The 13,933-nt window shown below is 40.7% G+C and overlaps 1 protein-coding gene across 3 annotated transcripts in view; it reads left to right on the top strand.

The window, feature by feature from the left end:
* LOC133258395 (phospholipid-transporting ATPase IB) overlaps nucleotides 1-13,933 on the top strand; it is a 492,425-nt gene that overhangs the window by 114,423 nt on the left and 364,069 nt on the right. For 2 of the 3 annotated variants that reach the window (XM_061434933.1, XM_061434935.1), the window contains exons 11-16: nucleotides 1,984-2,149; nucleotides 5,636-5,763; nucleotides 6,604-6,681; nucleotides 9,441-9,529; nucleotides 12,717-12,761; nucleotides 13,535-13,610. In XM_061434933.1, coding sequence (XP_061290917.1) covers nucleotides 1,984-2,149; nucleotides 5,636-5,763; nucleotides 6,604-6,681; nucleotides 9,441-9,529; nucleotides 12,717-12,761; nucleotides 13,535-13,610 — 582 coding nt within the window. The remainder of the gene's footprint in view (nucleotides 1-1,983; nucleotides 2,150-5,635; nucleotides 5,764-6,603; nucleotides 6,682-9,440; nucleotides 9,530-12,716; nucleotides 12,762-13,534; nucleotides 13,611-13,933) is intronic. The other variant, XM_061434934.1, reaches the window with a different exon arrangement.

Here is a 13,933-nt window from a genome sequence, read left to right as displayed (position 1 = left end):
TCATCCTAGCTCTGTTGGGGTCCGATAGATTGGGAAGAGGGAGGGAGAGAGTGGACTTGAGTTGGCACCATTTTTATGGCCAGTCAGTGCCCAGCAAGCATTCAGATCACCCAGTCTTGCGAATCAGTGTCTCCTGTAGAGGGACAAGGCTCAGGACTTATGGAAGGAGACTCTGGAGGGGAGCTCCCGCCTCCCCACCCCCACTGTCCTCCCCTGGCTTCTGCTCTGTCTTCCTCCAGGAGGGTTGTCACCATCTGCTGTGTTACTGTGTCAGTTTCCCGTTGCTTCTACAACAAATCGCACAAATGCCGTGGCTTACGACCATATGAAGCTCTTACATGACGTTCTCTAGGGCGGAGGTCTGTTGAGGGTCTCATCCACATCGTGGTGTTGGCCAGCAGCCTTCCCCTTTAGAACATTCCAGGAGGTTCCAGAGGAGACTCCTTTCTTGCCTTTCCCAGCCTCCTAAAGGCTGCCTGAATTTCTTGGATGGCAACCCACTCCAGTATTCTTGCCTGGAGAATCCCATGGACAGAGGAGCCTGGTGGGTTACAGACCATGGGGTTGCAAAGGGTCGGACACGACTGAGCGACTAAGCACATCCATCTTAGGGACTTCCCTGATGGCTCAGTGGTAAAGAATCTGCCTGCCAATGCAGGAAACTCAGGTTTGATCCCTGAGTTGGGAAGATTTCCTGGAGAAGGGAATGGTAACCCATTCCAGTATTCTTGCTGGGAAATCCCATGGACAGAGGAGCCTGGCGGGCTATAGTCCATGGGGTTGTAAAGAGTCAGACATGACTGACTAAACAACAATAACATCCATCTTCAGAGCATCAACACTGCATCTCATTGGCCATTTGTCTCTAGTTATAGCTCCCTCTGACCATAGCTGGGAAAGGATCTCTTCCTTTTCTGCTTTTGAAGACCTAAGTAATTAAATTGAGCCCATTTGGAGAATTCAGGTTAATCTCCCTAAGTCATACCAGAAAAGCCCCTTTGCCATATAAAGTAACATATTCATGGTCCAGGTCATCTTGGGGAGGAATGTTATTCTGTTCACCACAGCTACCTTCAGAGATTTTCAAAAAATGACTCTTCAGTGAATACCTGTCCAGTGCAAACAGCTGTGTTGACTCTTCCACTGCAGAGGGTATACAGTTCCAAAGGTGATGTGCAGTGGTCCTCAAATCTGGTCTTAATGAAGCTTTCTGGGCTCACTTATTGTGTAGCTGGGCTGGTTTCCCCACCAGCAGTGAGAAAGCAGGCCATGAGCATTTTCAGACGGCTGCACTGTCTTTCTGCTTTTGTCGTTGCTTCCTGCCTGTATTCTGTCTGTGGTTAGGACCTTAGGACTCTGTTCAGAATTCTCCTGGCCCCTCAAGCTTTCTTGACTCTTCTTTATTTCTTGCTCACAGTTTTCCAAATGAACTCCTAGTCTATCCATTTATTTTTGACACCTACTGTTCTATTTTGCATTATTGACGTGTGTTTGTGTATGTCTTCCCCCGCCCCCCCGCACTGCCCCAATTAAAATTTGAGCTACTGAGCTTAAAAAATAGCTCATCATGTGTTAATAGCTATGTTATTCCTTTGAAGATTCTAGATTTTCCTGATGTAGAATCTTTGTTTCTCTTAAATTAGCAACATCTTGATTTCTTTAAAACTGCATCTAAATGACATAGAACCTGCCATGTTCTAAGATCACACAAGTAGCTAGTTTTTTGTTAAAATGTAGTCATAAGAAGTACAGACTGAATCCGGTAGAGTTGAGATGATTTTTAGAGTGTGTCTTCTTTGTTCTTTATGTAAAACTAGATGTTGATTGAGGCGCATAGTACACTTTAAAATTTCTTTGCTTATTGGGCAAAGAAAATACAGTCTTTTTATTTGTTGAATTTGGTTAACTTGCCTCCTTTCCCCCCTCCTCTTGGACCCTGAGTGTGTTCTGTGACCCTTATTGATTTTAAACGCTCTTGTGCAGAATTCCACCAAAGCCCCTCTCAAGAGATCGAACGTGGAGAAGGTAACCAACGTGCAGATCCTGGTGCTGTTCGGCATCCTGTTGGTCATGGCGCTGGTGAGCTCGGTGGGGGCCCTGTACTGGAACGGCTCTCAAGGAGGAAAGAACTGGTACATCAAGAAGATGGGTACGTGCTAGGCGGGCTGCTGGTTGACGTGGTCCATGCTTCCGAGTACATGCCATCCTTTCTCCTTCTTCACCCTTGGGCTGTTGTGCACAAAGCCCATCTTTGAAGAACTGGAAGAACAGGAATCTCGTGATAAAGTGAAGGTGGACTCATCTGGGGATTGTTGTATGTTCAGATGATTATTTCTTAAAATTACCTATGTTTTGGCTGCACTGGGTCTTCACTGCTGCGTGCACGCTTTCTCTAGTTATGGCAAGTGGGGGCTACTCCCTATTTGTGGTACGCGGGCTCCTGATTGTCATGAGAGGGCAAACAGGCTCCAGAGCCTGTGGGCTCTGAAGTTGCGGCACATGGGCTCAGTTGCCCCGAGGCTTGTGGAAGTGAACACACGTCCCCTGCACTGGCAGGCAGATTCTTAACCACTGGACCACCAGGAAAATCCCAGATGATTCCTTTTTGATTGTTAGTGTTGGAGTTATTTTCTTAGTGGTTGCTTTAGGAATTACGGTATATGTCTTAATTCATCAGCATCAACTTCAGATTAATACTAACTCAATTCCAATAAAATACAGAAACTTGACTCCATTGTAGGTCCATTTTCTCCCCTACTTTGTGTTGTTATTACCATGTGTATTACATCAGTCTTTGTTATCAAGCCAATAGTACAATGTTGTACTTACTGCCTACGTAATTTTATCTCTTAAAGAAGCAAAAAGAAAAAAACAAGTGTATTTATAGAGTTGTTTCACTTTAACTTACTTATTTACTTTTATTCCCAGTTCTTTTCATTTCTTCTAGTGTATCTGAGTTACCAACTTGTTATGTCTTTGCTTCACATACCTTCTTTGTTTCCTGACTTCTTTTCGTTGACATGTATTTTACATCGGGGCTTCCCTAGTGGCTCAGTCGGTAAAAAAAAAAATTCGCCTGCTCTGCAGGAGACTGCTTGCAGTGCAAGAGACATGGGTTCCATCCCTGGGTTGGAAAGATCCCCTGGAGAAGGAAATGGCAAGCTACTCCAGTGTTCTTGACTGAAGAATCCCATGGACAGAGGAGATGGGTAGGCTGCAGTCCATGGGGTCACAAAGAGTTGGACATGACTGAGCAACTGGACCACTGCTGCCATGTTACAGCTAGATATGTCCATCGTGCTATTTTATAATCTTTTACCACTTAAAGAAAAATCCAAGTGAAAGTATAGAACATATGTAATTATATTCTTTTATAAGTACTTATATAATTACCTTTATTGCCCTTGTTTCTTTATGTACATTGAATTGCTGTCTGGTGTCACTTCCTGTTGTCCTGGAGAATTTCCTTTGTTATTTCTTGTGAGGCCAACTGGATAGCAACAAATCATCCCAGGTTTTTATCTTGGACTTCTAGGGGGTCAGCCTAGCTTAGAAGTCAGCCAGTGGGTGGTCAGAGGTTGTCCTGACCTTCCCTTGAGCCAGTGAGGGGCCAGTTGTTTGATCTGTGTGTGGCTTCGGAATTGGCCTCACTGATGGGAAGTTTAAAATCGACCCCGCATTCAGTCAGGGACTAGAGGCTCACCAGGACTTGACATGGACCTGCCCTCTGGACCACCAGGGCTGGGTATAATCTTAGCTAGTTTTCCTTGGCCATCTTTCCGCGGATCTGCCTGTTTAATTTCTGTCTAGTCTGCAGTTTGCCCCTACTAGTATTGGGAGAGATTTGTCTTCCCTGATCTGGGAGGTCTGTCGTTTTTTCACAGTGCCCTAGGCAGGGCAGTTTTATGCTCTGCTTCAGATACTGTCGGATCCCTCAGGCTGTTCCTGTTCTGACAGTCTGTCCCGCCCTGGGATAGAATTTACCCAACGTGGGCTGGGGGTGGGGATTAGAGTTGCCAGTCCTCAGGGCCCTCCCCACCTACCGCCCGGAGCAGAACTTAAGCAATGTGGATCTGGGGGAGAGAAGGAAAAAACAGACTTTGGCTTAAATGCCAAAGTCTCCCACTCATTGAGATTGAGCAGTTATTCTTGAATTCATGCTTTTGAATTTTTTGTGTGCTCTATGATCGGTTTCTCAGCACTTTGAACGCTTGTTTTGATAGTTTTGTCCAGTTTTATGGCTTCTTGTTTTGAGAGAAGATTTGCTAATCTCCTTCCACAGCAATTCCAGAAAAATAAATAAAATTTAATGACAAAATAAATAATGATACGTTGAGTAATACATTTGAATTTTAAACTTTGAAGTATTTCTTGGGATAATTATTATTCCCACCTTTCTTTATATTTTAGTTAAATTGATGAAAACATTTATTTTTTCCCCTTTCCTAGTTATCTCATATAGAAAGCTCACACATTTTGAACTGCCCAGGAAGACTCTCGTTGCCACTTTATAGATGGGAAAAGTCACTGGGACTTCCGTTGTAGGTTGGGTCAAAATTCCTTGATTTTGGTTCTTAAAACATGGATTTCAACCATTTGTATGTTTAGCTTCAAACGTGAAGGCAGATGGATTTGTGTATGTGTTAGCTGCAGCATGTCATGGTTTAGGCACATAAACAGCAGTGACACTATACTGATAGCTAAGCTGTGTGGAAACTGTCATTTAAACTGCTCAGCTGACATCAAACTCCAGTACCAGCTGCATGATTTACAGTGAAGAATTTGCCTATTTTTTTCCGTTCAGTGCTTTGTGCCTTGTTATCCTTAGGGTGAAGTCTGAGTAACTCCCGTAAAAGCCATCAGACTTCACATTTGTGCCATCCATGTCAGAGCTTTGACTTCAGAGAACTTTCCTCTTTGACACTCAGAGACCCTGTACCTCCGCCTCCTCTCCTGGTCCCTCCTCCCGCCTTAGCTGATTCTAGTTCAGATTCTTCCTTTAGGGACCATGTTCCATTAAGACATTCTTTCTCTTGTCTTCTATAAATAGGCTCAAAGCTTCCTGTCTGCCTCCCTGTCTGCACCTGTTTTGCCTGTTCACACTTGCCCCAGTTTGACCAATTCTTTAGGGTGTAAATACACTCTTACCTTAGTGAGGTTGTAGGTATTCCTATCCTCTTTTCTGCATCCTGTTCAGTTAGCTGCCTTCATGCCATCCTCCAGAACTTGTCTTAAGCCTCCGTTCTTCTGGATGGTTTTGAGTGACTGTGACTGTACCTTCCCATTAAACCCCTGCTGCCATGGTGTCTGCATGCCTGTGAACTCCTCTTTAATCGATATCTCCTGCTGCATAATCACCTTGGCAGATGCTGACTTCTGCTCACCCCCTTCCCTCAAAGCCTCCTATTGGAAGCCAGCTCTTTATTGGAAGGAATTGTGTCATCACAGCCTTGTGTATCCACAGTTCATGGCACAGAGCAGGTGTTCAGTGACTATTTCAACTTGAATCTCTAAATGTACACTTAAGCCAGTCAACTCCTTCTGTGAACATCTTTCAGAAAACTGCCAGCGTAATAAAGTTCAGGGATACTGAACGGAGACTAAGCTATGCACATATTGTGGTTTTCTTCTGCAGATGCGACCTCAGACAATTTCGGATACAACCTGTTGACATTCATCATCCTCTACAACAATCTGATTCCCATCAGTCTGCTGGTGACTCTCGAGGTTGTGAAGTACACACAAGCCCTCTTCATAAACTGGGTGAGTATCACACGGGGCAGGAAGCAGAGCTGCTGGGGACGTGTCATTTCCTAATATCCTGTCGGAGCCTTAGTGTTGAAACTGGGCCTCCAGAAAAAGAGGAGCGTCATTGATTTATAATTCGATCTGGGATTTCACTGCCTAGAGACTGGGCAGGGTTGTCCCTGAGCCAGTGGTGGTGGTGACTAGTCACCTGGTGTCCCAGTTTCCTGGGTCATGAAACAGGCAGGTGCTCTCAGGAGCATCAGTGGGATAATGGAGAAGAAGGCAAGCAGGTCCCTGTCTTCCAGTGCATGGGCATGAAGTGGCTGCAGCTGCTCATGCTTTATGGTCTCCTTAGTGCAGAAGGAAAGCTCTCTTAGGTGTGTCTGCTTAAGTGTCCTTTAGATCAAAATTCACAGTGACAGTGAGCTTGGGTTCTGTTGCAAGAGTCCAGGTGGAATTTTCAAGGACCCCGCCATGGTTGTGAAGCACCGGACCTCAGCAGCTAGTATTTGATGACCAGACACTTTCATGTGCTTTTTTTTTCATGGGCATTTTTATTTGAGCTTCACAACAACCCTTTGAATGAGGTATTAGCTAAGCTCAGAAGTATGAGTTAGTCTAGGTTAGGAAACGATCATCTGGAAGCCAAATCTTCTAGATATAAATAAATACCATGTTTTCCCCTGTACCTTAGTGTTTTTCTACATAAATAGACCCTGTATTTTCACCACTAACTTAAAAATTAGCATTTATTTGAGTTACCTGTTTTAACAGTTACCTGTTACCTTCTTAATCTAAATGAGTGATGAACGGTGGAGATTTGCTGAAGTCCCCCCACTCCTTTCCCTCTCTCAGGACACAGATATGTATTATCTAGGAAATGACACCCCTGCCATGGCCAGGACGTCAAACCTTAATGAAGAGCTTGGCCAGGTGAGAGCCTCTTGGGGACTTTGGGACAGTGATGTGAGCATGGGGGCAGACAAGTGTTGGGAGAACTGTGAAGAGATTGTGCAAAAATAAGTCTCCATAAAGGTGGTTTTGATGTCTGAAGAACTCTGTAGTATTTGGAGGTATTATTCAATACAAATGTTAATTGATCTTGACTTGCTTTTTGAGGCAGGGATAGATCTTATCGCCTAGAAGATCTTATCACCTGCAACACATTCAGTACAAAAACTATAGTGCAAGGTCACTTTGTATGCAAGATTGTTAATCAAGAGCAAATAAAGGGAAGACAATGGTTAAGATGCTTGGATATTGGGTTGTTGTTCAGTTGCTAAGCTGTGTCTGACTCTTTGCGACTCCATGGACTGCAGCACGCCAGGCTTCCCTGTCCTTCACTATCTTCCAGAGTTTGTTCAAACTCATGTCCATCGAGTCAGTGATACTATCTAACCATTTCATCCTCTGTTGCCCCCTTCTCCTTTTGCCCTTAATCTTTCTCAGCATCAAGGTCTTTCCCAAGGAGTTGGTTCATTGGATTAGGTGGCCAAAGTATTGGAGCTTCAGTTTCATCATCAGTCCTTGCAGTGAATATTCAGTGTTGATTGCCTTTAGGGTTGACTGGTTTGATTTCCTTGCTGTCCAAGAGACTTTATGTGGGGGCTAATTTGAAGGACACAAATCCATAACATCTCTCACATGTTCCTGCTTTCGTCTCTGTAATATTTCAGGGACCCAGTTTCTTTTCCACTGTCACCCCCAAACCCCTCTTGCCTTTTTACTGAGTTACACTTTGCATTATGTCCTCATTGTGAGTTGAAATCACTGCAAAGTCTAGGTCTGTTGAATGCACTATAATTACAGATTATAATTTCATTTTATTTACTTATATGATTCTCCCAACAACCCCATGAAGTGAATGCAGTATATATCAGACTAAACCGGCCTTCTCTTTGAACCCTGCTCCAGTCTTCCAACAGAGTTAATTTACCTCTCTTCAGTGTTTCTGCAACAATCTCTCCAAACATAAATACAGTAAAAAAGAATGACATGTGTCTATAAAAAAGAATTATATGTGTCTATTTCCATCCTGGGATTTCTAAGCCTCTTCAAAGGTGTGGAGACGAGCTCTTTGGTCATCTTTGTCTGCCTTTGTTATTTTAGCATAATGGTTAGCATAACTTTGTTCTCAGATGCTGTTGAACTGGACCCAAATGATTGAAGGATTCAATATCCTCCAGCTCCCACGATGAGACAGTTCATCCTAATCGGGAATAGGAAAAGTTTGCATGGGGAAGTAGTTCTGAGTTGGAACTGAAAAGACAAGTCAAAATCCAATAGGCAGAATAATAGAAAAATCTTAATTCCTTATTATAAAATTGTCATTTTAAAATATTTTGATATCATCTTTTAACTTTTAAAAAAGAAACAGGAAGAGATATTGCTTTTGAAAGGCTGATTCTACTGAACTTTTTATACCCCTAGTCTTACTGCAGATAAAGCTTATATTTAAACTTGTTTATGGTTAAAGCATTCATCACTTTAATAGTGTACTGATTTCATATTTCTGTGTACTATTTGACTTCTTTAGGATCATTAATAATCATTACTTGAAGGCACTTTAAAAATAATTCTTAGTATTCGCTTATATTGTATCAGTTAGGAAAAGTCTAGAGTACACAATTCTTGTTATTAATCTGTCTTGTATAAAAACAGTGCAGTGTGACTTCCCTAGCATGGTTCTTGGGAATTCCTGGAATCCATCTCACATCCAGCTGCAGTCATGACCCCTCTTTAGAAAGTCACTGAGAAACTGGAATTTTACTGGAGACAGTTCTGTTAATTACTCCCCTCTCACTAATCTATGATGTAATTTCCCAGAAAGCTAGACATGGAGTAATGTTACTTATCTTCTGGCCAAACCCTTATGGACGTGGACGTTGAGTCCCAGAAGGCTGAGGTAACTTTTCCAACCTGCACAATTCAGAGCCTGACCTGGACTCCCTTCCCTTGTGGTCCTGCGTTCTTTGCCCTTTCCCCCATCGTAGCATCCACCCAGGAGGACAGAACGTAACACCACGCATGCATTTGGGCTCATCTCTTGTGCACTCACTCAGTTAATCATGTCTAAATGGTTTGCTTATTGACTTTCACAGGAATTTCTCTTTTCACCTTTGTATATTGAGAGCCTAGCGTGTTAAATCTATAGAACTTTGTGCCTTAGAAAGTTTCGTTAATCTGTTGCAGTGCCATGCTGCCTTTATGTAATCTCACTATGATGGTGATTGAAAAGCTTAGTGTTCTGTGCTATTTCAGGACATGCTTTCTTAGTCCAACCAAGGGATGGAGTTCTAAAAACAAATATTTTTGTGGTTGCCACAGTCTGAGTTTGTTGTCTTGATGTATTAGACACAAGAATGAATTCTGTGTAAATGTCATTGAGATGCCTTGTGGCGAAATTTAGTGCTTACTGATGTTAAATGGATTCAGGGCTGTTACTGAAATCTCTTTTGTATGTTTCCACACACTTGGACTCCAGAATTGTGGTCTTAAGCTTTAACATATATTAGTTTTACAATATATAATTATGATATATAACATTTAATTATAAAATATGTTTTTGCTTGCCTAAGGAAATTTACCTTTGAAAACTAATACAGATTTTGAAACATGTAGAATAAAAGACTTCACTTATGTGTCTTTGCGTGTTATTACATTCTCGGCATATATTTTTCTCTTTGATTTAGGTAAAATATCTATTTTCTGACAAAACAGGAACTCTGACATGCAATATCATGAACTTCAAAAAGTGTAGCATTGCTGGGGTAACCTATGGGTGAGTGTCTTTATAACTTACTGAATTTTATCTGTATTCTTCCAACAAAAGAAGTTTATTTTTAGCCACTTAGTCAAATACCTTGACTTTCTGATACTTTGAAAGGGTATTTATAAGGGATTTGGTTTCATAATTACTACTGAAGATATTTAAAACTGAATGAGTCCCAATTTAGAACATGGTTCTAAAACATGGTTATTTCTATAAATACTAACCTATGAGAAATCTCAAGGAATATGTAATTTTATATATCCAATCTAGTAAGTATACATTTCTACTTCATGTTTTGATCTCAACACTTTCCTTTTTCAAAAAGAGCATAATGCATCTGGCTATGTTCTTATTTCTCAAAGTTTTGTGAGTCTGTATAAATTTTAGAATTGTTGTATTTCTGTGAAAAATACCTTTGGAATTTTGATATGGATTGCATTGGGTCTGTGGATTTCTTTGGATAGTATTGACATTTCAACATTAATTCTTCCAATCCATGAGCACAGAACGTCTTTCCATTCATTTGTGTTGCTGAATTTCTTTCAGTAACGTATTACACTTTTCAGTGTATGATCTTTCATTCCTTTGGTTGAATTTATTCCTAGATATTTTCTTCTTATTGATGTAAGTATAAGTGGAATTGTTTTCTTAATTTCTCCTTCTGATAGTTCTTTACTAATATATAGCAATGCAACAGATTTTTGTATATTGATTTTGTATCTTGCAACTTCACTGAATTTGTTAGTTCTAACAGATTTTTGGTGGAATCTTTTAGAATTTTCTGTATATAATATCATATCATCTATAAATAGTAACAGTTTTGTTTCTTCCTTTTCTATTTGGATACCTTTTACTTCTTTTTCTTTCCTAATTGCTGTGGCTAGGACTTCTAATACTATGTTGAGAAAAAAAGTAATAAGAATGGGCATCTTTGTTTTATTCCTGATCTTAGAGGAAAAGCTTTCAGCTTTTCACTGTTGAGTATGATATTAGCCTTGGATTTGTCATATATTATATGCTGCTGCTGCTACTGCTACTGCTAAGTCGCTTCAGTCGTGTCCGACTCTGTGTGACCCCATAGACAGAGGCCCACCAGATTCCCCCATCCCTGAGATTCTCCAGGCAAGAACACTGGAGTGGGTTGCCATTTCCTTCTCCAATGCATGAAAGTGAAAAGTGAAAGGGAAGTCGCTCAGTCGTGTCCGACTCTCAGCAACCCCATGGACTACAGCCTACCAGGCTCCTCCATCCATGGGATTTTGTAGGCAAGAGCACTGGATGGGGGTGCCATTGCCTTCTCCCATATATTATATTGACTTTATTATATTGGGGTACATTCCTTATATACCCATTTTGCTGAGAGTTTTTTTCATTATATGTGAATTTTGAATTTTATCAAATGCTTTTTCTGCATCTATTGAGGCAAATCTATTGGGGCTTCCCTCATAGCTCAGTTTGTAAAGAATCTACCTGCAATGCAGAAGACCCCAGTTTGATTCCTGAGTCGGGAAGATCCACTGGAGAAGGGAAAGGGTACCCACTCCAGTATTCTTGGGCTTCCCTTGTGGCTCAGCTGGTAAAGAATCCACCTGCAACATAGGAGACCTGGGTTTGATCCTTGGGTTGGGAAGATCCCCTGGAGAAGGGAAAGGGTACCCACTCCAGTATTCTGGCCTGGAGAACTCCATGGACTGTATAGTCCATGGGTTCACAAAGAGTCAGACACGACTGAGCAACCTTCACTTTCACTTTCTTTCATTGAGGCAATTATATGATTTTATTTTTCATTTTGGTAATGTGGATGGTATTGACATATTGATTTGTAGATACTAAACTGATCTTCTGGAGAAGGCAATGGCACCCCACTCTAGTACTCTTGCCTGGAAAATCCCATGGATGGAGGAGCCTGGTGGGCTACAGTCCATGGGGTCACTAAGAGTCGGACACGACTGAGCGACTTCACTTTCATTTTTCACTCTCATGCATTGGAGAAGGAAATGGCAACCCACTCCAGTGTTCTTGCCTGGAGAATCCCAGGGACGGGGGAGCCTGGTGGGCTTCCGTCTATGGGGTCGCATAGAGTCAGACACGACTGAAGAGACTTAGCTTAGCAAACTGATCTTCCATCCTTAGAATAAATCCCACTTGATCATTGTGTATGACCCTTTTAATGTATTGTTGAATATGGTTTGCTAATATTTTACTGAGGATTTTTGTGTCTGTTATTCAGGGATATTGGCCTGTAATTTTCTTGTGATGTTCTTTTTCATTCGGTATCAGAGTAATGCTGACCTTGTAAAATGAGTTTGGAAGTGTTCCCTCCTCTTCTGTTTTTTGAAAATGGTTGGTATTAATTCTTCTTTGAATGTTTGGTAGAATTCACTAGTGAAGCCTTCTGGTTCCAGACTTTTGTTGGGAGTTTTTAAATTACTGATTCAGTTTCTTTAGTAGTAATGGGTGTACTCAGATTTTCTGTTTAGGTTGTATGTTTCTAGGCCTTTATCCGTGGCTTCCAGGTTGTCAAATTTGTTACCATCTAATTGTTCATAGTTGTCTTTTGTGATCCTTTACTTTCTGTAGTGTCAGTTGTAATGCCTTCTCTTTCATTTCTGATTGAGTCTTCTCTTTCTTGGTAAGTCTAGCTAAAGGTTTGTTAACTTGATCTTTTTAAAGGACCAACTTTTAGCTTCATTGATTTTTTCCTACTGACTTTTGAGTCTCTATTTCATCTGTTTTTGTTCTAATCTTTATTTCCTTCCAACTTTGAGTTTTATTTGTTCCTTTTCTAGTTATTTTAGGTATAAAGCTGTCTGAGATTTTTGTTTCTCGAGGTAGGCATTTATTGCTATAAACTTCTCAGAACTGCTTTTGCTGCATTCTTCAAGTTTTAGTATTTTCATTTGTCTCTAGGTATTTTTGGATTTCATGTTGGATTTCTTCATTGATCCATTGGTTGTTCATTCACATGTTGTTTAATTGTCACATATTTGTAAATCTTCCATTTTTTTGGGGGTAATTGAGTTTCAGTTTTGTATCTTGTGATAGGAAAATACGCTTGCTAGTTCAGTCTTCTTAAATTTACCAAGGCTGGTTTAGTAGCCTAATATATGATCTATGCTGCTGCTGCTTGTACTTTGTGTGAATACCTGTGTTTTTGATCACAGCTCTGTGACTACTCTGTTTCTCTCTCTGGCAGTCATTTTCCAGAACTGACAAGGGAACCATCCTCAGATGATTTCTCGTAAGTATATTTTAACAGTTCTTGATACTTTAGTGGGAAAGGCTTTGGAACAATTTTATATTAGCATTTCTCACCAGATTATTTTGTAAATAAAAGTTGCCTGTTATTTCAAGAGAGAACCAGAATAAAAATGAAACATGAGTATGGTTTTAAAAGTCCAATCGTGCTACAGGGATTTTAACAAAAGTACCCAGCTATCGGTCGGATACGTCCTGCTCACTTCTGACTTTCCAGCATAATATCTTTAAGGTTGTAACATACATGTTGTAGCATGTATCAGAATTTCACTCCTTTTGAAGGCTGAGTAGTATTATATATATGTATATACACACCACATTTTGTTTATTAACTCATCTGTTGTGTGGCTGTCTGGATCCAGCATGGTTGTGTTTCAGTTGTTCACCCTCGTGATGGTGGGGCTACACTCGCTGCCCAGAATCATGAGAGAGGATTGTACCATGTGTTGCCAGCCTGTGGGGAGATCAAAGTTCAAAGACTGAAAGATAGTTTCTACTGAATGCTTATCAGTTTTGCACCACTGAAAAGTTATTAAGTCAAAACAATGTAAGTCAGGGACCATCCTTATTTTGTTCATAGTCAGGAGTGAGATTTACTGTCTTGAGGTTTGAAATAATACACAATATTTCAAATCTTTAAAAGTTTAATATAAATTTATAGCCTTTTTATGTGTGATTCTTTCTTAAGACAGATTCTTCCTAGGTTTGAGTTAAAGGAACTTTGGAGCTGAGTAATATCTCCTATTCTCTTCTCAGCCGGATTCCTCCTCCACCTAGTGATTCCTGCGACTTTGATGACCCCAGGCTCTTGAAGAACATCGAGGACCATCATGTAAGGGCCATCATTCACTTCTGGAGCATTAAACATCTTATGATGCACTTGCGTTTATGTGTGTATGTAGCGTCTTGAAAGTTGCTGTTTTGGAACTTGGGGAAGAGATGTGCCTTCACTTCTATGGTGTTAGTACTTTAGGAAAATGATCAGTTTGTGAAGAACACTTTGCATAACTGAATTTGAAGCCTGATTAAGTATGTAGTGAAGTTATAAAGTAAGCACATCAAGATGAGTCTGATCATAGATTTTGCTAACATTTCAGATTTCTGTTGTTTTGTAAGATTTATGCAAGACTGTTTCTTCATAGTTGTGAATCTAAG

The sequence above is a fragment of the Bos javanicus genome, chromosome 12 (genome assembly GCF_032452875.1).
Source record: "Bos javanicus breed banteng chromosome 12, ARS-OSU_banteng_1.0, whole genome shotgun sequence".
Taxonomy (NCBI): Eukaryota; Metazoa; Chordata; class Mammalia; order Artiodactyla; family Bovidae; genus Bos; species Bos javanicus.
This window is presented reverse-complemented; position numbering and strand designations above follow the sequence as displayed.